The sequence below is a fragment of the Prionailurus bengalensis genome, chromosome E4 (genome assembly GCF_016509475.1).
Source record: "Prionailurus bengalensis isolate Pbe53 chromosome E4, Fcat_Pben_1.1_paternal_pri, whole genome shotgun sequence".
Classification (NCBI taxonomy): Eukaryota; Metazoa; Chordata; class Mammalia; order Carnivora; family Felidae; genus Prionailurus; species Prionailurus bengalensis.
Window position 1 is genome coordinate 43,265,874 of NC_057360.1, and position 24,610 is coordinate 43,290,483.

At 53.9% G+C, this 24,610-nt stretch overlaps 1 protein-coding gene across 3 annotated transcripts; it reads right to left on the minus strand.

Annotated features, from left to right (window-relative positions):
• Positions 1–874: 874 nt before the first annotated feature.
• On the minus strand, positions 875–19,291 carry NUAK2 (NUAK family kinase 2). Of its 3 annotated transcripts, XM_043569262.1 has the most exons (8): positions 18,894–19,291; positions 9,726–9,846; positions 7,070–7,221; positions 6,673–6,738; positions 4,659–4,778; positions 3,955–4,087; positions 2,323–3,012; positions 875–1,421 (listed from the first exon to the last, which is right to left on the minus strand). In XM_043569262.1, the coding sequence occupies exons 1-8, from the start codon at positions 19,137–19,139 to the stop codon at positions 1,264–1,266; spliced, it is 1,686 nt and encodes a 561-aa protein (XP_043425197.1). In that variant the 5' UTR covers positions 19,140–19,291; the 3' UTR covers positions 875–1,263. The 3 variants fall into 3 exon arrangements, with proteins under 3 accessions (XP_043425197.1, XP_043425196.1, XP_043425198.1); XM_043569261.1 differs by having other exon boundaries at positions 875–3,012; XM_043569263.1 differs by lacking the exon at positions 18,894–19,291 and adding an exon at positions 17,000–17,149 and having other exon boundaries at positions 875–3,012.
• Positions 19,292–24,610: the final 5,319 nt, after the last annotated feature.

Consider the following 24,610-nt stretch of genomic DNA (forward strand, 5'->3'; position numbering starts at 1 on the left):
GGGAGCCCGCCTGAGCCGGAGCCAGCCGGCTGCCGGCCTGCACTTTGTCCTTATCCTCCCTTTCATCCCGGCCCGCTGAGCCCGGGAGTTTCTCAATGGAGCTGGCGTTTGGGGAATGCTCCGCAGGGGGCCGAGAGGGCTGGCCTACGAGGGGGGCATTCCAAGCATTCTTTAAGTCCCGGCGGAGTCTGGCGGTGGGGGCCAGAGGGGTAGCAGCCGCGCAGCACTGGAGGGAAGGGGGTTTCTCTGGAGGGAGAGAATAAAGGCAGAGGGGTGGTCTTTAAGCTTGGGGCGGGGGACAGAGGTGGCTGGGGGAGGGGTGGGAGCAGGGCTGTATGATGCAGCAGACTCAGCCCTTCCCTTAGGGCTGAAGTCGAAGAGGAAGAGCAAAGTGGGAACCTCCGTCCAGGGCTCTCCCATCTGTGTGCTCCACAGGCTAGAACCCCGGACGGCCGCAGCACGGGAGCCTTTTGGAACTAAGAGCTGGGCTTTGTTGTTGCGTGTTGCTTTTCTTTTTCTTTTTTTAATTAAAAAAAAAAATTATTTATTTTTGAGAGAGAGACAGTGAGAACAGGGGAAGAAAAGAGAGAGAGGGAGACGCAGAATACGAAGCAGGCTCCAGGCTCCAAGTTGTCAGCACGGAGTCCGACTCGGGGCTCGATTCCACGAACCGAGCCGTGAGATCATGACCTGAGCCGAAGCCGGTTAGAAGTCGGACGCTCAACCGACTGAGCCACCCAGGCACCCCTGTGTTTTTGCTTTTTTTTAAGCAGGTGCCCCAGTTCCCGCCTATGACAGCCCAGGAGAAATGTGGGCTAAGAGAAGGCTCGAAGGCCTGCACCCCACCTGCCCAAACAGAACAACAGAGGCTATCTTCCAACCACGGTTCTGGTTTTAATGCAGGGCTTCTTTCTAGCCACAGTGGAAGGGAAGAGGGACCATCAGGTAGACAGAATCAGGGCATGGTGGGAGGGAGCCAGAGACCCCCTCCCGGACAGTGCAGTGGGACATGTGATTGATCCCCTCCCCCCCTGATCAGTAGGGAACCACTGCAAAAATATCTCCCTGTTCACAAAACTTAGGCATCACAGTGGACTTCCCCAGAACATAGTATTCACATTATTGAAAAGAGCTAGATTCACTTTTTTAAAAACACAGGGCTGAACACATAAAAATAAATAAGGGCATCCCAGGGTCGGGATAAGCCCAGAGCAATAGACACTCCATTCTCAGTAGCGGGAGCAGCTTGGAGGCCAGAGAGGTTCAGAGTCTTCGAGGTCCAAGGTGGGGTCCAGGGGAATCTGGGCCCCTCGAGATGAAGTCCGATAGCAGCAGCCTGAGCCTTTTTGAGTCTTTTAGATCCCTAGCAGCGACTCCAGGAGGCTTGGGCCGGGTTTGGAGGACGGGAAAGAGGAGAAAACCTTCGAGGAGATAAAGGTTGGGTTCTCTTACTGTTGAGATAAATAAGGGAGGGTACACGGCAGGAGACCGTTCCCAGGACGCCCCAGGCACATTGCGGGGGCGCCACGTTCCAGTTTTAGTGGTTGATGGGGATGGGACCTGTATCTGAGGAGTTTCCATCCCCACCTTAGCAGGAAGTCACCACGCACAAAACTTACTGCAAGAAAGGAGACTGGCACTGAGAGAGTGTTCTTTCCTGGTGTCTGTGGCCCTACTGTGTGAACCAGAAGCGGGCAACCCGGACTCTCGGCCACAGGCCTTCCCCTCTACTCTCTTCTCTGCTCCACAGGGCCAAAGACTTGGAACCCTCAATGCACTTGACTTGCCCACTTCCCGTCCCGCCCTCTCTAGGGCTCAAGTGCAAACCACCTCAGCCTTCCTGGCCGGGATACTAGTCTTAGGAGGCAGGGGCGGTGGTGGTCTCCCCTCAGGGTGCAGCTGCATTTTAGAGCCTACCCAGGATGGGGCGGCGCGCCCCCCCCCCCCCTCAGCTGAGCTTTGAGCAGACCCCCAGTGCCTGTCGGTAGGCCTCTGTCACCTCCTGGCAGTCGGTCAGGGAAAAGCAGCTATCCCCCAGGGGGTCCTGCCACCAGCGCCTCAGGCCTCTGCTTCCAGGGCCCTCTGCGGGGGGCTCCTCAAGCCCCATGAGGTTGTCCACAGACACACAGCCCCGCAGCAGGGGCTCGGGGAGCCTTTCAGGCAAGTCCAGCTGGTCAAATGACTCAGAGGACAGGATGCTGTCCTCACTCATAGCCCCGGAGGGGCGGCTGGCCCGGGCCAGAGGGTGAGGGGAGGCCAGTTCATCCAAGGAGCCGAAGGTGGAGGGGGTTGGGAGCTCCAGGGCTGTGCGGGAGAACTTGCCATTGTGTTTGAGGATGCCTTTGCGATGCAGGGGCAGCCCTGAGGCCTGGGGGGGCTTCTGCTCCTCAGAGTCCCCGCTCACAAACACATCGCCGGCGTCCAGGAGCTCCCCAGATTCACTGGGTTCCGGAGAGGAGTAGTAGCCAGATTCCCGCTGCCGAGACTTCTTGAGGATGCCCTTCTTGGGGAGCAGGGGGGCAGCCTGCCCTGGGCTCGCAGGGCCCAGGCTGGGCTCGGGGTCTGCCCTTGCCCCTTCTGACAAGGTTGGTGCCTTCTTCTTGAGAATGCCCTTCGGCAGCTTGAGGTTGCCCCTGCCGGGGCGGAGAGAGGGATCGTCAGCCAGGTCCCCCTGGCGAGACTGGGCCATGTCGTTCTCTTTGCGGGACTTCTTGAGCGAATGCTGGCGCTCCAGGCCTGGGGCGATGCTCCCGCCTCCAGGCGCGTGCTGCTTGAAGAAGCTGCAGACCTTGGCCCCATTCTCCAGGAGCGGGCGAGAGGACCGCCGCAGCCAGTCAGCCATGGAGGCCCGGCCAGAGTCGCTGCCAGGGTGCCCGCCCTCGTGCAGAGCCTCCTGCTCCCCCACGCGGGTGGCGTAGCCCCAGTTGACCCACCAGTGACTGGCCACATCCTCCAGGGTGGCTCGGCGGGTGGGGTTCACCATCAACAACCACCGGATCAGGCCACAGGCATCTGGAAGGCAAGAGACAGGGGCTTCAGGCTGGCAGCCACGAGAACGGGCACCCCGCGGCCCCTCTCACTGGTTACCCCCATTTGGGCTAAGGCTTCTCAGTCCTGTATCAGATATGTGCACTCCCACCTGGGCTCCGTACACGCCACAGCCCACGTGGCTCCCCACAGCCTCCAGCTTTCAGGGGTTGACTCTGCCCATTTCTTCTTCCATCCCTCGACCCCCCAGGACCCCGGCCCCTTCTTAAAAAAAATTTTTTTTTAATGTTTATTTATTTTTGAGAGAGACAGTGTGTGTGTGTGTGTGTGTGTGTGTGTGTGTGAGCAGGGGAGGGACAGAGAGAGAGGGAGACTCAGAATCCAAAGCAGGCTCCAGGCTCTGAGCTGTCAGCACAGAGCCCAAGGCGGGGCTCGAACTCACAGACCGTGAGATCATGACCTGAGCCGAAGTCGGAAGCTTAACCGACTGAGCCACCCAGGCGCCCCCTGGCCCCTTCTTTAGCCTTGTTGTACGTTAGTGTATTCTCCTTCTCTTGGCTGAATGCGACCCTGAGGGTAGAGACTGTGCTCAAGAGGAAACCAAGGTTCTCACACCCTGCTTCCTGCCTTCTCCACTGGGTGTGAAAGGACAAAGAGACTTCCAAGGATGAGGACTCAAGCAGGTGGAAATGAGGAAACTGCAGCAAAGACGGTCCAAGTTCAACCACCAGAAGCCCTTCCCAAATAGGATATAGCATCTCACAAAGGAGAGAAGAGATACCCCTTCCTTCTCGGAGGTCACAGACCCTGGAGGCAGAGAGACGACAGCAGGAGGGCGTGGTGAGGAGCTACCCCCATCGACAGTGGGTCATCTTCTTTACTTCCCTGCCCCCACTTGGTTCCTGCCTCAGGAGCTAGGGAAGGACACACGGGGCCTGGATGAGAACACCCACGCCTCTCACTCACCAGAGGGTTTAAGCGGTTCCCTGTACGACCCGTTGCTGATCTGTTTCACCAGCGTCTTATGGTCCTGCCCATCAAAGGGCATGGTGCCATGGACCAGGATGTACAGAAGGACACCCAAGGACCAGCTGTCCACCTGAGGGAGGGCGGGCGAGAGACAGGGAGAGTGTCAGCAAGGATGCCCGCATGCCCCAGGCTGGTGGGCTTGTGGCGACACCAGAGAAGAAAGGGGTACACGTTGGAGAACTCAGGGGCTGGGGCACCTGAGGACCACCTCCTAGTAGTACCCAGGAGCAAAGCTGGTGACACTGTAGAAGGGACTGAGGTCCGTGAGGAAAGGTGTGGTCAATTGCCTGCCCTTGGGAGGGGCAGCCACAGACCAGAGCAGTGGTGAGGTCACCCTTCTGGGCTAGGATGGGGTGGTTGTGAGAGCGCCCGCCTCTCCAGGGAGTCTGGGTGGGTGCCAGGAAAGAGAACGGGAACCCGGAGGGTGAGGGGGCACAGAACCAGACCAGGGGTCAGGAGACATAAGTTCTTGTCCCAGTTTTACTGCTCTTGTGAGGACCTGGCAAGTCACTGAAGGGCAGGGGGCTGAGCTTTGGGCTCTGGAAGGAGGGAAGAAGCTGGAAAGCTAGCCCACCCCTCTCAGGGGATCTAGAGCCACAGGGGGTGCCGAGGCAGGCCGTGGGTGGAGAGTAGAGACTCACCTCTGGGCCCGTGTAGGGTTTCCCGTTGACGATCTCAGGTGAGGCGTACAGGGGGCTCCCACAGAACGTCTGCAGGAACTCGCCCTGGCGGTAGAGGTTGGAGAGCCCAAAGTCTGCAATCTGTAGGGTTGGGTCAAACACAGGTGGGGGTCATACCAAGGCCTGGATTGTTCTGCAGCTCTTAGCCTGCCCCTCTCCCGATCCCAGGGAAACCCCGGCCCTCGCAGGAGGAAAGCGTGCCCATGCCCCCTGCCCCCTGAGCACAGCTCAGGCCCTGCAAGAGACAGCCTTGTGGAGGTCATGTCCATGAGGAATGCCTAGGTGTGTGGGGTCTCCAGGGTCCTCAGTGTTCCCCAGGCCCCCTTTGCTCATGCTGTACCCCACTCCAGGGATGCACTCTCCTGCCTATAAACATTCTCCTGACCCGGCAAGCCCACCTCCCCTGACACTTCCTTTTCGCACAAAGCCCAATGGCTGGCTGTAGTCCCTGCTCATCAGTCTTCCTCCTCATACTGTCCTGTCAGTATGTCCCCCGTGCTCACCTCCTTCTGCCCCTCCCCCTCCTGCAGCTCTTCGCACAGGTGTGACCCATGGATGGGACTCAACAGACAACTACTAACTGAAGGAAGGGTCTACCAGATGTACGGAGAGAATCAACTTCTCATGCCAACGCCATGGCCCTCAGAAGCAAGCCAGCCCCATCAGTGACTACCACGTGAGGCCTGGCCTGCCCTTCCTAACAGAGGGCTCATCTCTGCCCAGATCCGGGCGGGAACATAGTGGCAGGAGCCTGGGGTCAGCCCAGTAGAGCTAAGAAGCAAGAGCGAAGTCAGAACAAAGATCAGAGCTGTGGTCAGAGCTCAGGAAAAGGAATCTTCTCCCAGGACTCCCTGAGCCATCTGATACTGCGGGCTTGAAGGCTCCAAGCCCGTCTTCTCACTTCCCTGGGAGACCCTTTCCCCTAACTGTCCTCAGATACAAGCAGAGGCCAATGCCCTGCTTCTCCTGGCCTCTTCACCCCCAGCAGAGGGTCATGTGTGCCCAGGGTGGGGAGGGGCTGTTTATGAAGCTCTGGTTCCTTCATTTATAGTTTTATTGGCCTCTTATCGAGCAGTTACCATTTGAAGCCCATAAAGACGCAGATGATTGGTACAGATGGGAAGGTTCGTGCCTGTCTGGTTACGTGAGTTTACTGGCTCTGGCTCCCCTCCCCCTGCTTAGCATCAAAGAAAGCCCCACCCGGCTCCAGGAATTGGCTGGGTAAGGGGAATGAACTCAGTGCCAGGGTGCTTCAGGGCATGAGTTCAAGGGTCACGGAAGGGAAGGGACTGTGTCCTGGGTTCAGGAAGATTCTGAGGAGTGTCCGAGTGCAGGATCAAAGCCCTCCCAGGTACCTGCAGGGGTCAGCCCTTGCCATTTCTCCCTTCTAGCCCCGAGAGCTGAGCTTATCTCATCAGCATGAACCTCTCAGACCTAAGCTTAACCACTCAGGCACGGGAATTCAGAAGCTGCAGGGGGCAGAAAGCTGGTGCCGGGATGCGTGGTCTATGGAGAAAAGTACCAAAGGGCTACCCAGCTGCGACAGATTAATGTGCGTGTGCATGTGCACATGTGTGTGCGTGCAGGCAGGTGGGGAGAACTCGGGCTGTGACCCTCTCTCCCTGCCAGTCCCAAGGTTATGTGCAAAGGCTGATCCTGGATCTCGACTCCAGTTAGCCTTATGGACGTCAAGAGCACTGGCTGAGGAGTCAGAAGACTTTGGTTCTAGCCCAGGCTCAGCCACTCCCTTGCCATGGGATCTTGAGTAAGTCACCGCTCATCTTGAGGCCTCAGTTTTTCATCCACAAAAAGAGGTACTGGAAAGGATGACGGCTGAGTTCTCTACTGCTACCAACATCTAAGTCTCAGCTTTGCTCAACTCCTTCTGGAGTCCCCTAAGCACTTGGAGATAAACACTCGGCAGAAAGGCTGTGGTGGGGCAGGGAAGCTGCTGGAAACAAGTAGCGGGGCTCACCTTAATATTTCCATTGGCATCTAAGAGGATATTCTCCAGCTTGAGATCACGGTGGACAACCCCATTCTGAAAGAGAAAGGGCAGAGGATGGTCAGGGAGAGGTCGCCACGGAGGGACAGGACGACACGAAGGCCTCACCTGGAAAGTGAGGTAAACACAAAGGGGGCCAAGTTGGGGGAGCACAGGCAGGCGAGGGATACCCATCTCACTGGAACACAGCGCAACAGACACAGGCCCCTCCACTCCCGAGGCAGTCAGCCAGAGATGCCAACATCCCCGAGGCCCAGAGTCCAGATGGAATTTTGCCTCTGTTTCTGTCTCCCTGCGGGATCCTGGAGGGGTCATGGAATCTCTCTGGCTCAAACCAGCCCTGGAGAACCGGCAGGAGGTCGCTCACCTGGTGGCAATAGTGCACGGCCGAGACGATCTGCCGGAAGAAATGGCGGGCGTCCTGCTCGCTGAGCCGCTGCCGCTCACTGATGTAGTCGTACAGGTCGCCCCGGCTGGCATACTCCATGACGATCACAATCTTGCTGCTGTTCTCAAACACTGGGGCAGAGCAAGGCAGGAACGTGAGGTCCCTCCAGAGCACACTGTTCCCCACTGGAGGGGTGGGGGGTCACACACGCCTCCCTGGCCCCAAACCAGACAGGACCTTTGTCCAGGGATGTCTGCCAACGGGACGGGACAGTGGCAGGTAAGAGCAGGAAAAGGGGCCTCTAAAGCTCCCACCATCTTCCAGGAACCACGAGGTAAGGCCAAGGGAACTGGCTTAGCCTCCTTCTCTTGGGAAGTTCAGGCTTTGGAGGAATCTTAAAACTACCCTGCAAATTTCCCAGGAAGGCAGGAATCAATGGATGAGAATGAAAAGTCAGGTTCTCTGCCTCAAAATCTGGTACTGTTTGGCCTTATGACCACGGGCAAATCTCTTCCAGATACATCAGTAAGAATACAGGTTTGGGGTTTGAATCCTGGCCCCATCACTTATTAGCGGGGTGACTTTGGCCAGTTTTTCAACCAGGGTGCCTCAATTTCCTCATCTGAAGAGTGGGATATAATGGCAACCTCACAGGACTGGGTAAGAAATAGATGAAAGTCAGTGATAGCTCTGGGGCTGGCTGAGCAGGCGGGCGTAGGGTCTGATATAGAAACAAGCACTCGAGAAATCGTACCTACTGTCATAGTTACGATCAGTATCCTCGTGCATAAACTTGAAAATAATTCCCATAATAATGTTTGCCTTGAGGATCAGAAGAGGGATAAAAAGGGATAGGAAGGTGGCTTGTGAACTACACAGTACCATGGAAAGCGGAGATAAGATATCTATCACCCTCAGCATCTTTGACTTCCTGGCAATCAGCCTCCCCCAAGCTCACGTGCCACTCAGGCTTTGCCCTGGCTCTAGCCGCCTGGAAAGGTAGGGAAGGACTGGTTCACCAAACTGGCCCTTTGGCTGGGTATGTGTCAGAGCATGTATGTCCGTGACATTGCATCTTTGTGTCGAACGAGTCCTAGGAGTTTGGCTTGCTCAGCCAGCCCCAGAGGCACTGTTGTCTAGCCTGTGACAAGGAGCTGAGAGAGCAGGCTTCTCCCAAGAGGGATCCCAGGTGCCAGGCTATTGGATACATGGCCAGGAGCCAGCAGGATTGTGCTCTTTTTCCACTCCCACGTGAGTGCGTGGACCTGACGCATGGTGGCCCAATCTCCCAGGGCCGGGGGCGGTACCTAGATGAGATCCTACTGCTGTGGTTCTCCATATGTCTGTAAGGGTGCGTACAATCTTTGTGTCATGAAACTGGAGGTCAAGAGCCAGCCAGAGTACATCCTGGAGAGCAGCTAGATTCCAAAGACTGGAGCCTTCCCCTGGTTCACATCTCCCGAAGATTGGCAGGGCACGAATGGGGTGGAGGGGCCTGCCTGTCACACAGTAACCGTGACACCCCTACAATCGCAGAATCTGAGGTGCAGGCAAGTCCACAGCCTAAGCTTCAAGACTCAGTTCCCAGACGTAGCTGGAGGTATGGGTGTGGGGGAGAATTCACATACACACACTCTCTCTGCCCAATCACCAAGCTCAACCTGGCTTAACCAATACTCTGTCATCTACCCACTCTTCCCTGGGGGAAATACAGAGAGATACAATTAGCCTTCTCAACCATTTGCCCGGGATCCCTGTGGGACAGGCTCAGGCCACGGGGCCATATCGGTGGCTCTGCTCTTAGTCTTTCCACGAACAGAACCCAAGAGAGGAGACTTCTGTCTTACTTCCCACCAGGGATATTCAGACAGAGGGCAAAGCCGCAGGCTTCCCTTCCTCCCTCCCTCCCTCCCGCTGCTACTGTTATGGCTGGTTTCTCATCTAACCGATGTTATGTAAAGGCTGGAAGCAGACAGGTGTGCGTGGGAGGGTGCTCCCCCTCTTTTACTCATCACTCTCTCTTGCTCACTTTGTTGTCTGGGTCACAGGGAGCAGGGCAGATGGAGTAGAAAGCCGGCACTGATGTCAGAGCAAGAGGAGGCTAAGAAAGATGAGGAAAGGTAGGAGCCGGCCCCATGGCAGGAATGGTTCAGAGCCCAGGTCAGATTCTAGGAGGCTGGCTCTTGGGACGTGTGAAGGATAACACCCACGCACCCGAGACAGGTGCAGGTCTCTCCGTTCGTTCCAGCCTCCCCCAGGACGCTAAGGATCTCATTGGGTTGGGGAGGTAGTGTTCAATTATGGAAAACCTAAGAATAACAACAAGAAAGCCTACAGTCCACGGAGTTCCTCCCGTGAGCTGAATACACAGTGACATTTAATTTGATCTTTGCAACTACCCTGTGATGTAGGTGGGACTGTCCCGGTCTACACATGAGGAACTGAGGTCCACCCAGAGCCTAATTAAATTAGTTGCCCAAAGTCATAGAGCTGGGTTTCAAATCCACCTTTTGTCCAACTCTAAAGTCTGGGTCTTTTCCACTTCTTTGTGTCCTGTTCTGACTGCTCCTACACACACACACACACACACACACACACACACACACACACTGCTTCGAAAGCCCTGCCTCTGTACCTTCGTGGATGGCAATGATGTGGGGGTGGTTGAGTGATGACATGATCTCAATCTCTCGCCGAATGTGCATCAAGTCTTGCTCATCTTTGATTCTGTCTTTCCGGATTGACTTGATGGCCACCTGGGAACAGAGAATGCAGGAGACTGAGGAGAAGGTTTTGGCAGATAAAGGCATCCGTGGATATTCTGGGAGTGCTGCCCCTGGCCACCTGCCGCTGTTAGAAGTCCACAGCGTGCACCCAGGGAAGCCATTCCATCCCTCACCAGGGCAGGTGACAGAGAGGCTGGAGAGCACCTTCCCTAGAGAACCTGGGTCGGGTGCAGTCTACACAGCAGGGAGGTGTAGGGGCCAATGACCTTACCCAGAGCCCACAGATGAACAAGGAAAGTACAGCCTGCATCTGTAAGGCCCATGCTTTGTGATTTACAAAGCAAATTTACCATACGGCGCCATGATTACGATGGGACTGGTTTTGCTCAGCACTGGATCCCTGAGGCCACGCGTCGTGCCTGGCACACAGTAGGCACTGAATAAGTGTGTGTTGCATTAGTAAGTACACTGGCCCTCCCAACAGTCCTGAGAGGCAGGCACAGAGTTTCATCGTCCTCATAGATAGGTGGAGAAAACCGGTACCCAGAGAGGTGAAATGACCTGTTCAAAGTCATATTAGTTACTAACGGGCATAAGCACGAATGAACTTTGAAACCATAATGCTAAGTGAAAGAAGCCAGACACACAAGTGCAAACGTTCAATTCTCCTTATACGAGGCAACCAGAATAGGCACGCGCACAGGACAGCAAGCAGACTAGAGATTACCAGGTGGGGGATGGCAGAGGTCGGGGTAGAGGCGGGGGCGGCCGGGAGCTTATTGTTTAATGTGTCCGAAGCTTCTGTCTGGGGTGATGAAAAGATTTTGGAAACGGATAATGCTGATGGTTGCACAACACTGTCATTGTGCCTAACAGGTCACTGAGCTGCAAATTATATGTTCTGTATATTTTTCCGCAAAAAAAAAAAAAAAAATTATCAAAAAAACACCCATCCCCTCAGTCCAGGGCAGGAATGTCCCTTTCCTAGCAACAAACAAACAAGACAGCGTCCTCTGGTCTTGGCTATCTCTGCTGCAAAGGTGAAAACACCATATAAGGAGTCAGCCCTCGGGCTGGTAAGTGCGGTGGGTTCAGGAAGGGCGGAGGCAACAGGAAATGGAGAAAGAAGTGCCAGATGCCATCGCTGGTAAGCAGGACTCTTAGCCGCTGAGGAGTCTCTGTCCTTTCCCTGCTCTGTTCCACTCAGCAGCCGCAGGGACAGAAAGAGGAGAGGGACAAGGGCCCTTCCGTGTGTGCAGATGGCTCAGGCCTGGGGAGCGCCAGGGGAGTTGGGGGGGGGGGAGACCTCCTCCGGGCTCTTGTCGCTGTCCCCAAGGGAGCAAGTCCCGCCCCCGCTCTGGGCCTGGGTTTTCTTTTCTGTGACACACAGGCTGAACTAAGAAGTGTGAGGTGCGTTCCTGCTCTCAAGCTGTGAGATGAGCTGTCCAAACGTGGTTGGGGAGGGTGGGGGGAAAGTGGTGGTGGCTGGGGCGCTGGGCAGGGGCCCGGGAGGGCTGTCACAGGGCTGGTCAGCTCCTGACAAGTCCTGTCCCAGGACACCAATGGTAAATTCAGGACTTCCTTTTGGTAGGCGGGGGGGGGAGGTGGACACGTTGTGAAAAAATCTGAAGGCACAGACCGAGGTAAACTGCTCCCCATTCAATTTCCCGGGAGGGTTCGCCTCCCCTCAAGGTTCAAAAGGAGACAGGGAGAAAAAGGAAACCAAGCTCCAGGGGAGGGGCCTCTAATCCACCCTTTCACAGGGCTCTGGAGGCAGACAATGGCTTCCGGCTCGCAGGGACAGTGGCCGAGCGGACAAGAATGCGGAACAGCCTTAATCCCATAAGGGGAGCTGCGCACAATGGCCAGGCCCGGTCACCCCGGCAACGGGCCAGGGATGGCGTGCCCTCCGCCCCTCTCCTCCCCTGGAGCTGCATCCTTGAAAGAGGGGAGGCCCAGCTCTTGTGCCCTCCCGGAGCAGAGCAGGGAGGACAATGGCAGCAGGAGGGACCTGTCGCCAGGGAGCCTCGTCCCCAAGATACCGGAGAGGCCCCCGCTGCAGCTGCCGGGGACAGGGCTGCACCTCAGCGCCTTTCTTTGCGACCCGCCCCCGCTTCTGCTCCAAACCACCCTGATGAGCCAAGCAGAAAAATCTCTGGCTGAGAATTGAAGGGAGGGGTGCGGATGGGGAGGTGAGGGCCTGAATCCTCCTCCAACTACGAGGAGTCAACTTGCAGAATCATTCTTGCACACCCTTCTCTCCATACCCCTTTCTCTCCCTGAAGGGGAGATTTTACGGACTAGCTCTTTTCTAAACTTCCTTGTTTTAAAAATCAGACAGTAGATAAAAGTCGTATGAGCTCTTCAGATAAAGGGCCTTAAGTATTGTGTTAATAGACAGTAAAAGAAAAATCACATAAAAATCACACAACTAGATAATGAAACAAATAGTTGAGAGCTTAGGACGCACATATGTGTAAGAACTAGGCATATTACAACTGTACACACAAACCTATACAAGGAGATAAATCATTACAGGCTTAGGGGGGGAGAGATCTAACAAAGATAAAGCCTAAAAGAAATGAGGTTCCCGGGGCGCCTGGGTGGCTCAGTCGGTTGAGCATCCGACTTGGGCTCAGGTCATGATCTCAAGGTTCGTGAGTTCGAGCCCCGCGTCGGGCTCTGGACTGACAGCTCAGAGCCTGGAGCCCGCTTCAGATTCTGTGTCTCCCTCTGTCTGCCCCTCCGCTGCTCTCACTCCGTCTCTTGCATTGTCTCAAAAATAAATAAACATTAAAAAACCTTTTTTAAAAGAAATGAGGTTCCCCCCCCCCCCAAAAAAAGGGGTCTGAGCAGCGTTAGGAATCCCTGAGTGGATAGAGAACACAGAAGTTGAGCCCCAAGACCCATTTCTTTCAACTCTGGAAGTCTAGGATTCCAACTCAGAGTTGTTCATCCTCAGTGAACAGTTCCATTCTTCCACAAGGCCACTCGGGCCTCGAGGGCCAGGTCAAAGACCCCCGTGACACCCCCACATCCCTCCACCTCAAGTTATCCCCATTAAGTCCTAGGAGACTACAGCTTGGTTAGCACTTCCTATGAAGGAAACAAGGTAAGTCATCAGGCCTCCAAGCAGAGCAATGTGTCACTGCCCTGGTAGGGCTGGGCCACTCTTCCCCAACCTATCCCTGCCCCACAGGACAGGCCCCTAGCCATGTGCTGTCTAGCTTGTCATAGTAAAGAAAATGCAGCAACAGCTCAGGCCTAGAAGGAGCTCGGCATCCAGAAAGCGTTCAACAACTGTTTACTGGTGAACATAAATCACAAATAAATAGTTACTGGCTAAGTCATCGGGCTGATCCCTGACTGATGTGACCAGTGCCCAGATAGGATTTTCTGCCCTTCTTCCGTGGGTGGAGAGTCAGTCTCAATTACAAGGACTAATTTGAGGGACCTTTGTTCTGATCTGCAAGTTGGTTGAGCAACCATTCTCTAGAATTAAAACAAACCAGAGCCAAGGAGGAGGGTAACAATTGCTGAACGGATCACCCAGAGGTAGGCAGGCCACATGCCTGGAGATAATCCTGGTTCATCCTGGTATAATTATTAATAGAGCCCCGTTTACTCCCAAAGTACCTGAGTTTAGATGACATGTTATGTCGCCACCCTACTCAGAGGGGGCAGGAAACCCAGGCGCAACAATTATGTGATAATGTAAAAGTGAGTACCAGATCAGGTATCTGATCCTTATTTGTCCCTATGGCACCACGCAACTCAAGACAAGTCACTTAAATGAGCTGGTTAACTAGTGGGGCTAGTTTTAATGTCCTCATCTGAAAACTGAAAGGGCATTTATTTATTCCTCAAACATCTGCTAAGAATTACTATGTGCCTGGTGCTATGCTAGGTGTTAGAGATGTAGACAAAATATGGATAGTCCCTGCACCAAGGCCCTCAGCCCAAGGGGAGGACTGGTAATTAAATCCATGCCAGTCGAGTGTGACGAACAGGACAGTTGAGGTCCCTGCCTGCCCAGGGGCTCCGGGAGTGCAGACAAGAGTTTTCTTTGCCTGGGGGAACAGGGAAAACCATCTCTGGGAGAAAACTTTGTTTTCGCTCTTAAAGGATGAGTGGGGTTTGCCAAGCCAGGGGGAGCAGGGGGTGGTAAGGTAGGGAGGGGCAACAGAGCATTATAGGCAGAGAGAAAGGTTTGTGCAAAGGCCAGAAAGAAAGGAACCATTCATGAATTGGTGCATCAGGACCTCTAAGCTCCCTCCCAAATTGTAGCATTTTCCGCTAAGGTTCTTCAGAAATGGGTCACCGGCTACTATGCCAGGAAGGTTCTGGCCAAAGATTGTTGTAACGGGTTTATTTCGATGCCCTAGGCTAGATCTATGTGAATCTGCCTGGGCAAAAAGTCCTATAGATGCTGGCCCACATTGCGAAGGGAGCAGGACTTATTTCCCACCCCCCACCCCATTTTGCAAATGGCAAATACTGAAGTCCAAAAAGGCACACTACTCTTCCAAGGTTCCCTGACGCACCGAGGCGGGATTAAAGTGTTGCCTGCAGAAGCGGCCTTCTCGGAAGACAAAATTTCCCTGCAGGTGCCCTGCCCTGCCTCTAGCTCCCTGCTTCCCACCCCTGGAGAAGGGAATGCCTCGCACCCTGCCTTGGGCCCGTGCAGCGCCACCAGCAGCCCCGTCCCACTTAGAGACACACAGACCTGCTGGGGACATGCGAGTTGGGGACATGCGAGTTGGGGCTCCGGTGGTTAAGCACCGCCTCCCCTGCAGGAGGAACCCAGATCAAGAATAATCTGGATGTAGGAGAGGATGGCTGAAAGGCCTTAGAAAAAGAAGATGTGCAGGTGCTGGTCCCCGGTCCCGGGAGAAAGGATGCAAGCTGGGCATCTCCGGTCATGGCTATCACTAGGAGTTGGAGCCAAGATCCTCGACTCCTCTCTGGCCTTGCACGGAGCAGCTGCCATCCGGGAGGTGGGGCAAGGAGCTGGAGGATGACCTATTTAGATAACGGAGGGGAGGTTAGGCCGGGCTGGGCTGGCCTGAGCAGAGTGGGGATGGGTCTGGGGGGGCTCACCATCTCACCAAGCCTGCCAGAGAACCAGGCAGGGAGCAGGAAAGGGCTCCAGGAACGAAGGGAGCCTGAGCCGCCTCCCCTGAACCCCATGCCGCGCCCGCCCCCTTCTCGCCACCCTCCTGCCCACGCTGCCAGGTTGCCAGGCAAGGCGCTTCCCTGCTCAGCCCTCTTGTGTGGTTTGGCCAAAGCCCAAGGACAAGAGTCGCCTGCAGCCGGAGCCTCCCTCCCTGCTGCTGAGCAGGGAGGTGCAGGAGGAGCTGGGAGGGCAGCGTCACGCAGAAGAGGCCGTTGGCAGCCGGCCAGGCAGAGCCTTCCTCTGGGAGCTGGGGCTAAAGGAGAGGACTCTGAACAAAGCAAAGACCAAAGTCGTTTGGCTTAGGAAAGCTCAGCACAACCCCTTCTCTCGCTCGGGGCAGGACAGACCCAGGATGGGGTATCCCAGGAGAGGGGAGGGCCAAGCAAAGCCAGCCTGGCTGGGATAATGACACCGTGTGTGTGTCAGCTGCCGTGCTGAGCATTTTACATACATTATCTCATGTAATCTTCTGAGAACTCCACGAGGCAGGAATTATTATAATCCCCGCTACAGGGTCTGATTCCTTCATTGGCAGATGAGGAGACGGAGATGCAGAGAGGTCACATAGCTGGGAAGCGAGAGAGTCCGAATTGGAGCCCTTACGGTCTGAGTCTGAGCTGCCCAGCCTTCCCGACGAGGTAAAAACCAGGAATGTAGAGTGGTCCACCCATTCGGGATCCCTCGACATAGTCAGCATGTGTGGGGGTGGGAGTTAGTTCCCAGTGACTGTTCCCACCCTCAGCACTGCCTGGAGCTCTGGGAAAGGTGGCCCGGGCTAGCTGTTGGAATGACAAAGCACACGGAGGGAAGCCCGGGCTCAGCCCCAGGCAACTCCAAGTCCAAGACTCCTTGTTGGCCATCCATGGCCTGGGGTGGTCAAGTCAGGAGCCCGCGTCGCCGGCATGCCATTAACCAGCCACAGGACAAACCCCATCGTCTCTCTGGGCCTCAGTTTCCCCAACTGTCAATGAAGGAATCAGACCAGCCCAGTCATTTGCAAACATTTTGAAACGCCCTGCAGCAGTCCAATATATAGAAGACACAGAAGCATCTCTGTCCCAGACCGCTATCCACTTGGACTCCCCTAATGCTCTTCGTGGTACCCCTTGGAGAGAAGACTGCCATGCAGATCACCCCAAAGGCTCTACCATTCCAGGGACCCACAGCAGGTGTTTTTCTTTTGAGGGGAGGGGTGGTAAGGGGAACTGGGAGAGTCACAGGAGGAAATGTCATTTGGATACCAGGAATGTGGTCAGAGACCAGAAGATCCAGGGCAAATATTTGTTTTTCCTTTGATGCCCTCCTGGAGTAGCCATTAGTCCTGCCCACCCACCCCTTCCTCTGGAGGGTCCCATCTGGCCCCTGATAATCTCATCTAAGTAGGCTGGGAAGGGGAAGTATGCTAGAAAGGTAGAGAGAATATTGGGATGGGAGTCACCCAGCAGGCTTTCCTCTGAATCCAGTCCCCACCAACAGCCTCTGTTGAATTGCCTCAATTCAATGAACTGAGCCATTCCGGTTGTCCTTCTCCCTCACAGAAGATCCTGAGGCCCCAGGTCAGTCTCTCTCTCTCTCTCTCTCTCTCTTTTTAATGTTTATTTACTTTTGAGAGAGAGAGAGAGAGAGACAGAGCACGAGTGGGGGAGGGGTAGAGAGAGAGGGAGACCCAGAATCCGAAGCAGGCTCCAGGGTCCGCGAGCTGTCAGCACAGAGCCCCACGCGGGGCTCGAACTCACGAACTGTGAGATCATGACCTGAGCCAAAGTCGGATGCTCAATCGACTGAGCCACCCAGGCGCCCCAAGGTCAGTCTCTCTTAAGGGAGGACAGTGAAGAGGCAGGGATGGGGGTGGAGTGGGGAAGACAGCTCCTCTCCAGAACTGAGAAATCACTAGCACAGCAGGCAGCTCTCCTCCAAGGAAGAGGGAGACCCTGAGCACATTCCCAGTAGAAGTACAAAGTGGTCTGTCGATTAGGGAAGTTCAGGGCAGACCCCGTTCCTACTGACCTTGGGCCCCTGCGGGAGGCCAGGGAGTACCTTCTGAATTCTCTCTGTTCTGATGTCATAAGGGCTGGAATCCCTGTTTCAGCCAATGAGGTTTGAAAACTGAAAGCTGGTTTATCTCATTCCAGAATCAATGACATCAATCTCTCTCTCTCTCTCTCTCTCTCTCTCTCTCTCTCACACACACACACACACACACACACACACACAGGTGCACATACAGTGACCCAGGTCAAGAGTCTGATGGGATCTCAACTTCAAACTCAGTTTCCCAGTTTCTGGGCCACCCCAGTCCCCCAAGCCCAGCCTGTCTTTCAACAAGAGGCACAGGCTACGAGCAGCTATTTTCCAGCTGAGCGCCTGACAAAGCCTGAGCCCAGTGGTCTCAAGCCTAGAGCCTCGCCGGGCCCTCACACTTGATAGAAAGAGAAAGAGAAAAGGAAAGCCAGGAAGTACATGATTGCCCAATAGCTGTAACCTGGCAGCAGGCAACTGGGGACAGTGCCAGGCCCTAGCAGGAAAAACATACTCGGTCCTATTGATGAGGCCATAATCCACTCCCTTTCTCCAGCATCCACTCTCCTTCACCAATGAAATGACTTCTTGGATTTCAAACCAGTTACTGGCTGCAAAAGCAAACAATCTGGGGAGGTGACTGCTCCCACAGCCAATAGGGTAAACCACGGACACACAGACAAACACACACACATGCATGTCTCATACCCAGTACCCATTGGAAGGTGGCAAAACAGTCAGTCCCTAGATCACCTGCCCTAAAAACCTTGCTAGAAATGCAAGCTATCTGGCCCCGTCCTAGACCTCTGGAATAAAATCCTCTGCAAGTGGAACCAAAGAATAAGTATTTTAAAAGAAGCACTCCAGGTGATTCCTATGCATGTTAAGTGCAAGTTTGTTAACTCACTTTTGGCAAATTTGCTACCCTTTCAGGGCTTGCCTTTCCGGATATAAGTATCAGTTCTGACTGCAGTTTCTATGTATCAGGACCAATTTAAATTCACGTCTGTATCTCATTCAATTCTAATAGCAACTTGTGAGGGAGGCTGTGGGGTTTTGTTTGTTTTCGCAGAAGGGGAAACTGAGTATAGAGATAAGTTGCTCAAGGTCTCACAGATTACTACTATTTCTATTGCCTATACCCGCCCCTCTCGTAAATTAACCAGACAGGTTTCTGAAAAGGCCTCTCACCCAAAGGTATCTTGGGGCACAGTAGACTTTGCACCAGAGCCTTGTTTCACATTTCCCAGAATAAAAAACGCATCCTAATGAAACTCTGAGTCGATTTTAGAGCTGGAAAGGACCGAAGTGTCAAGCTTACTTCCCACCCGCCCCAGCGCAGAACCCCACGGTATGCTGGGCTGCCGGATTATAAGAACTGAGTTGAGAAACTGGACCTCATACATTCATTCAACCACACACTCATTTACTAAACCCATCCTATGATCTGGCACCTTCTACTTCCTCTTCCCATTCCACTCTTTTGGACAGTCTGCTCCAAGTAAAATTCAACATAAGTCTCATCTTCTTTGGGGAGTTTTCTCATCTCAAGACAGGGCACTATCCCTAGGCACCCTGCCTCAACCGTCCTCCTCACTTACTGGGCAATCATCGTATGCTGGCTAGTGTTGGGATCCCCAGGTCTACGACCATTGTCCCTACAATCACGGGCAGACATATCTGCAATGGATACCCCAGGCCCCCGCCCCCACTACACACGCGCGCGCGCGCGCGCAACCTCAGCATGGCCAAGACTAAATGCTGGCCATCCCCCCGCCCCGAGGAAGGCACTAGCCCCTGGCCCAGCCTCCATTCCTCACCGCCCGCGGACGAGTCCCAAGCCCGCCCGCCCGGCCGCGCCGCGAGAGGGAGCCGCACTTACCAAGCGCCCCGAGCTCTCCCGCGCCTTCTTCACCTTCCCGTAGGTTCCCTTGCCCAGGGTCTCGAGGAACTCGTAGCGGTGGCGCAGGTTGTGCTTGTGGTGGTGCCGCTTCACTGCCTGCTTCTTCATCTGGGGCTTGGGCGACTTGATGAGCCTGTCGGGCAGGGGCCGGGCAAGCTCGGTGGCCGGGGCGGTGGCGGCCGAAGGAGCCGGACCGGGCCGCCGGGGGAAAGCCAACGGCTCCATGGCGGCCGGATGGTGAGCGAGGGCGGAGGGGGAACGTGCTGCGAGGGGAGAGGTAGAGCCCGGGGCACACGTCCCGCACCAGGGCTGGGAACTCACAGCAGCAGCAGAACGCGCGGCAAGTCGCCGCGTTCCAAGTTGTTATAAACGCTTCGAGCCGGAGGCCCTGGCCACGCCCCCCCGCGCGTCCATTGGCCTGCTCGCCGGCTGTGCGTGACCAGGACGTCCCGCATTGGCTCTCCCGGGCCTCCGGCCCCGGCTCCTCCCCCAGTCGAGGCCGGGAAAGGTGTCAAGGGAGCCCCGCCCACCTGGGCCCCCGGAGGGACACGCACCGGGGATAGGGGACATCAGTGGGTACTACTGGGATCTGGAACTTTTGAAGGGCCCTGGAACTGCTCTTGCTTCCGAGTGGCACCCTGTCCTAGTTACAGCCACCTGTTGTCCTTCCACTGTACTGTGTTCTCTGTGACGAAGGGGCAATCTGACAGTTCTAGACGTCACCAAAGTATTTCTCCATCTGAGTACTTTTCATCTCTCAAGCCAAAAGTCTATGAAGTCACTGGATCACTTCTTTAAGACTATAAGGGGGGAAGGGGGAATGGAGAGGGATGGAGACTGAATCCAGCCAAGTGGGAGGGCTAGTGGAGAGCTGTTCCCGGGTTCTCACTTCACCTGTCTTCAGTTAGATCTACCTTGATTGGATCCCAGAAACGTGGTTCTGGAAAGTTCCTATCTCTTCATCAAAGAACGCTTCTAGGGTTGAGTGGCTCCCTCAAGATGTAGAGGAATTTTTGAAGTTTTGGAAGGAGTTGGAGCAGACAAAGGGAAACACCCATCCATTAAAAAATGCATTACGATCCTATTATTTCACTTGTGTCCCCTAAATCTGTGTATAGCTGTCCCCTCAAAGTTTTCCTCTCTGTGATTTCAGAGCCAGGAGGACGGTTGGTAGGTCATGAGATTTGGCTTGGTATTTAAGGCCTGGAGCACTGTCATTTACAAAGAAACGAAACTATCCATAGTCTGTCCTCCTTCCTCTAGATGCGAAGAGTAATAGGGAGAAAGAGACATTTCCCCTTGTGTCTTCACGCTAACTGCAGTTTTTGAAGTGGGTCTTATTTTGCCAAAGGCCATCCAGCCGGTGAGAGTATGGTAGAGCTGGGATTCAGACCCCCAGGAGGATTATGTCTCCAGCTGTGTATTCAGGACATCAAGATCAAGATCAAGATCAAGAAGGACTACATCCTCAGTGACTGAATTTTGCATTTAGTGTCTGCCCACTTTCCTATTTCCACTGATCCTTTGATCCTCTCTAGTGTGTGTTAGGGATGGAGAATACATCCTTTGTAGCTAGAGAGGATCCACTTAGGCAGGAAACCAACCTCCCTTCCCCCAGATCTGGAGGGCCATGGGAGGTGGTAGCCAATTTGGTATTCTTCCCTCTGCCAGCCTCCCTTCTTGCTCTGAATCATCTGAGAAATGAGAACAAGGCCCAGGTAACAGTTCCCTTGACCTGTGTCCCCTGAGATCTCTCCCCTGAGATCTCCATCCATCCTGGGGGCCCAGCTAGCTGGGGCCTCTTAGAGTTCTTAAGAGGAAGCACAGGTAGTAGTAGAGAGTGAACAGGGCCGAGTACTGGAAGACCTGAGTTCTAGTCCTGCTGACATCAACCAGTTCTGCGACCTTTTACTAATCACAGTAATCAGTCATTCTACAAATAAGGGGGCCCACTAGGTGCTGGGCCTATGGATATACATGATGGTGACAAGGTGTACATGGTTTCTGCCCTCAGAGAATTCTCAGTCTAGCGAGAAATAAACAAGCAAATCCTAGCCAGGGGAAGATGTGTTCAAGACGGGAGAAGAACGGAATGCCCTTGGGGTGTATAACAGGAGGGAGCCCCTAGGCTGGACAGGAGGAGGTCGGTCAGAGGCAGCTTTCAGAGACAGGGCCTTTTAAGCTGAGACCTGAAGAGTGGGAGACGGCCAGATGAATCAACACCTCCTCATAAATAAGGTGAAAGAATCATACAGATGAGCCTAAGTGCCTCTTGCAAGCTTAATCTAGATTCCTATGAATTCTTCCACATACGCCCAAGACTGCTAGTGCACGGCTAGGCGCCCCAAAAGGCACTCAATGGATGCTTATGAACCAAAGAACATACATGCAATGTGATTCAAAGACTAAAGTGAAAGCATCTATAGATGCTTGATTTTCCTCCATCACCGCTGAACTGGCCATGGCCGTGGGGAGTCGATCTCCTGCGCCTCCTGGGCCCTCCCCACCCCACTTCAGCTTCCTTTGACCAGAATGTGAATCCCTCTTTAGGGGGCAAGCCAGGCATGATCAAAGACCCCAGAGAAAAGAGATCTGCCCTGTTCCAGCCAGGTGCGGCCTGATGGCCCCTGGGGGACTACAAGACAGCAGTGATGAGCGGACCTGGCTGCTGTCTGTCCACAGAGACAGGCCAAGCAGGCAGACACAGACTCAGACAGAACCGGAACAGTTTGCGACTCGGAAATGAGCTTCACCGCTGAAACTCAACTCTCAGATTCCTTAAAGGGAGACCTGGTCTGTCGCAGCAGAGTGAGAATTCCCTGACAGGGAATCTGATTATGTCAGGGGCCTCGGCTGCTGCAGATTTTTAGGACATTCCTGGGTCATGTGCTCGGACGTGGCTGGAAAGCTGGGCTGAGCTAGGCCATGTCAATCCTGCTTCCCCACCATCCCATCCTGGGAAGGGGAAGCCTATCCACCTACCCCCACATCCTGTCACTGATCACTGTCTGAAGGGCTCTGGGGAAAACCGTTCTTTGGGCCTACTAGATGCCACAGTGGGCAAGCAATTAGAAACAAGTGTCTGTGCCAGTCCAGACACACTTTACAACCTGTGTGCGTGCGTGTCTGTGTGAGTCTAGACTAGTAAAAGCAGATGTTAATGTGGCTCAGAGTGAGGACTTCTGTGGGGTGTGGAGGGCAGGGTGCTGGTGGGAGAGCAGGTGAGGGACACCAAGGCCATGTTTTGGGGGTGAGGGGTGAAACATTTCTTTTGAAAAAGAAACACATCTAAGATGAGCCTTGGGGTGGGGGGGTGACTAAGAATTAGCTCTCTGCTCCCAGGAAGTATACAGTTTAGTAAAAGAAATAAGATAAATGCACAATTTCTTGTATAACCCGAGGCAGATGGTGGGAAGGTGCAAGGTGCCATGTGAGGCTGAAAGCGTGGGTCTTACTCTGGCTCAGGGGTTTGAGGGAGGGCCTCACAGGGGGTCAGGTGGGCCTGGAAGGAAGAAGTATGAGGAACAGCCTTCAGGGATGGGGTCAGGGTGGACGATTGGAGGAGATACTGAGTGTGTTGGGGGGAAAGGGGGGGTACGGGAGGGGGGGTGGGGAAAAGAGTAGAAAAGGACCAGCCAAGCACTCTCTGGATCTGATGAGCTTTAGGGGGGCTCCCAGTCCCTAGAGCATCTCCTCCCTTGGGCTTTATCTCAGTTTTGATGTCTGAGCCCGTCTTTCCTTTTCTTTGGGAAAAGAGCTACTGCAGGCTGGAGGGCCAACTCATCATGCCCTTCCAGCCTGAGACCCCAACCATTACATTTTCTTCCCCCGGAGCTCTGAGGACAGGTTACAGCGCTCAGTCACCCCCAGGTAGTGGACAATCTGGCTTTGAAGGTGCCGACCTTCCCCTCTCAGGGGCTGGTGGAACTGTCTGGATAGGAACTGTGTGTTAGAAGTGGCCCTCCAAGATCAGGAGGCGAGAGTCCAAAGAGAGGGTTGTAAATTCTGGAAGTGGCTGACAAGTTAGGATCCCTGACTCAATGCTGCTCTCTTCTGACCAGCCTAAGCCTAGCAAGCTTTATGGGATGCCCAAAGTTGTGACCACAAGCTTTGTTCTGCTTAGGTAATTGTTCCTGCAATGAGCCAATCACTTGTTCGTTCATTCATTCCCTCATTCATTCATTCCACAAATATGTACTGAGCGACGACAATAATAGGTATGAGAATATCTAACATTTATTGAGCCAACCCTGGTTCTGAATGGCTTAGATACAGTGTTATGTCCAAGACCACCTGGCTATAGCTGGGACTAACAGAGCTGAGAGGCCAACCCTATCAGCAGCATCGTAGCTCTTGTTCCTAAGGATGGCATTGCTTTGTGGTGCCCAAATGGGCTCTGGAAATACACGACGGAATGGTGAGCTGCTCACAATCTAAATTCTGTAAGCCTTACCAGGAGCCTGGGGGGATTGTCCGCAGCAAACACTGAAAGCGGTCCCCGGATTGCTGGATTCTTATGGGAAATGGAATGTCATTCACAGGTTAGGCCAGGGAGAGGCTTGACCCTAGCTCTTGTCCCCACACCAGAAAGCTTGCCTGTCTCCTGCTTGGAGTGGCGGGGAGAGCTCATGCAGATGAAGAGTCAGGGGTCCTGGGTTCCAGCTCCTCTTTTAACCGCCAACCCACCCACTGCGGTCATGGCCAAGGACTTTCTCTCTCGAGGAAGTTTCTCATCTTTCAAAAGGGATTTGAATAAACCAGCTCTGAGTTCCATTTCGACTCTGCTGTGACTCCTCTGTCATGTCTAAGAAAGGACACACTTGAAATCTTCGTCATTCCCTTTCTTTGCCCACCTGGGAGGTCATCCCATCACTACGAGACACTCAGGAGCCCCACCCCCTTTCCCACCCCCGGGGGCTGGAATGATGTTTTGGCTCAGGAATCTAGCAATCCAGATTCTGCCACTCACTGGCTGTGACTATCTCTCATCTCGTGGCAACTCCGTGGGCAAGAACTGTTGTCTTTTATATATAGCTAACGCCCTGTGCGCTGACCCCTGCATAAATGGGGTCTATCCTCACCACAACTCCGTGAAGTAGGTGCTGACGTGTGATTACCCCCATGACACGGATGAGGAAACTGAGACAGAGAAATTCAAGAACTGCGGTGTCATAAAGCTGGCGAGTCATGGGGTTAGATTGGAGCCAGGAAATCTGGCTTCAGAAACAGCACCCCTTACCTTTTAAAAAAAAATAATAATTTATTTTACTTACTTATTTTTTTATTTATGTCCAAGTTAGTTAGCCCGTAGCGCAAAATGATTTTAAGAGTAGGTTCTAGTGATTTAGCGCCTACATATAGCACCCAGTGCTCATCCAGCAAGCGTCTTCCTTAATGCCCCTTGCCCATTTAGCCCGTCCCCCCGCCCACGACCCCTCCAGCAACCCTCAGTTTGTTCTCTGTATTTAACAGTCTCTTATGCTTTGTCCCCCTCCTTGTTTTTATGTCATTTTTGCTTCTCTCCCCTTCTATTCATCTGTTTTGTATCTTAAGTTCCTCATATGAGTGAAATCATATGATATTTGTCTTTATTTGACTAATTTGGCTTAGCATAATACCCTCTAGTTCCATCCATGTAGTGGCAAATGGCAAGATTTCATTCTTTTTGATTATTAATACTCCATTATATATATATA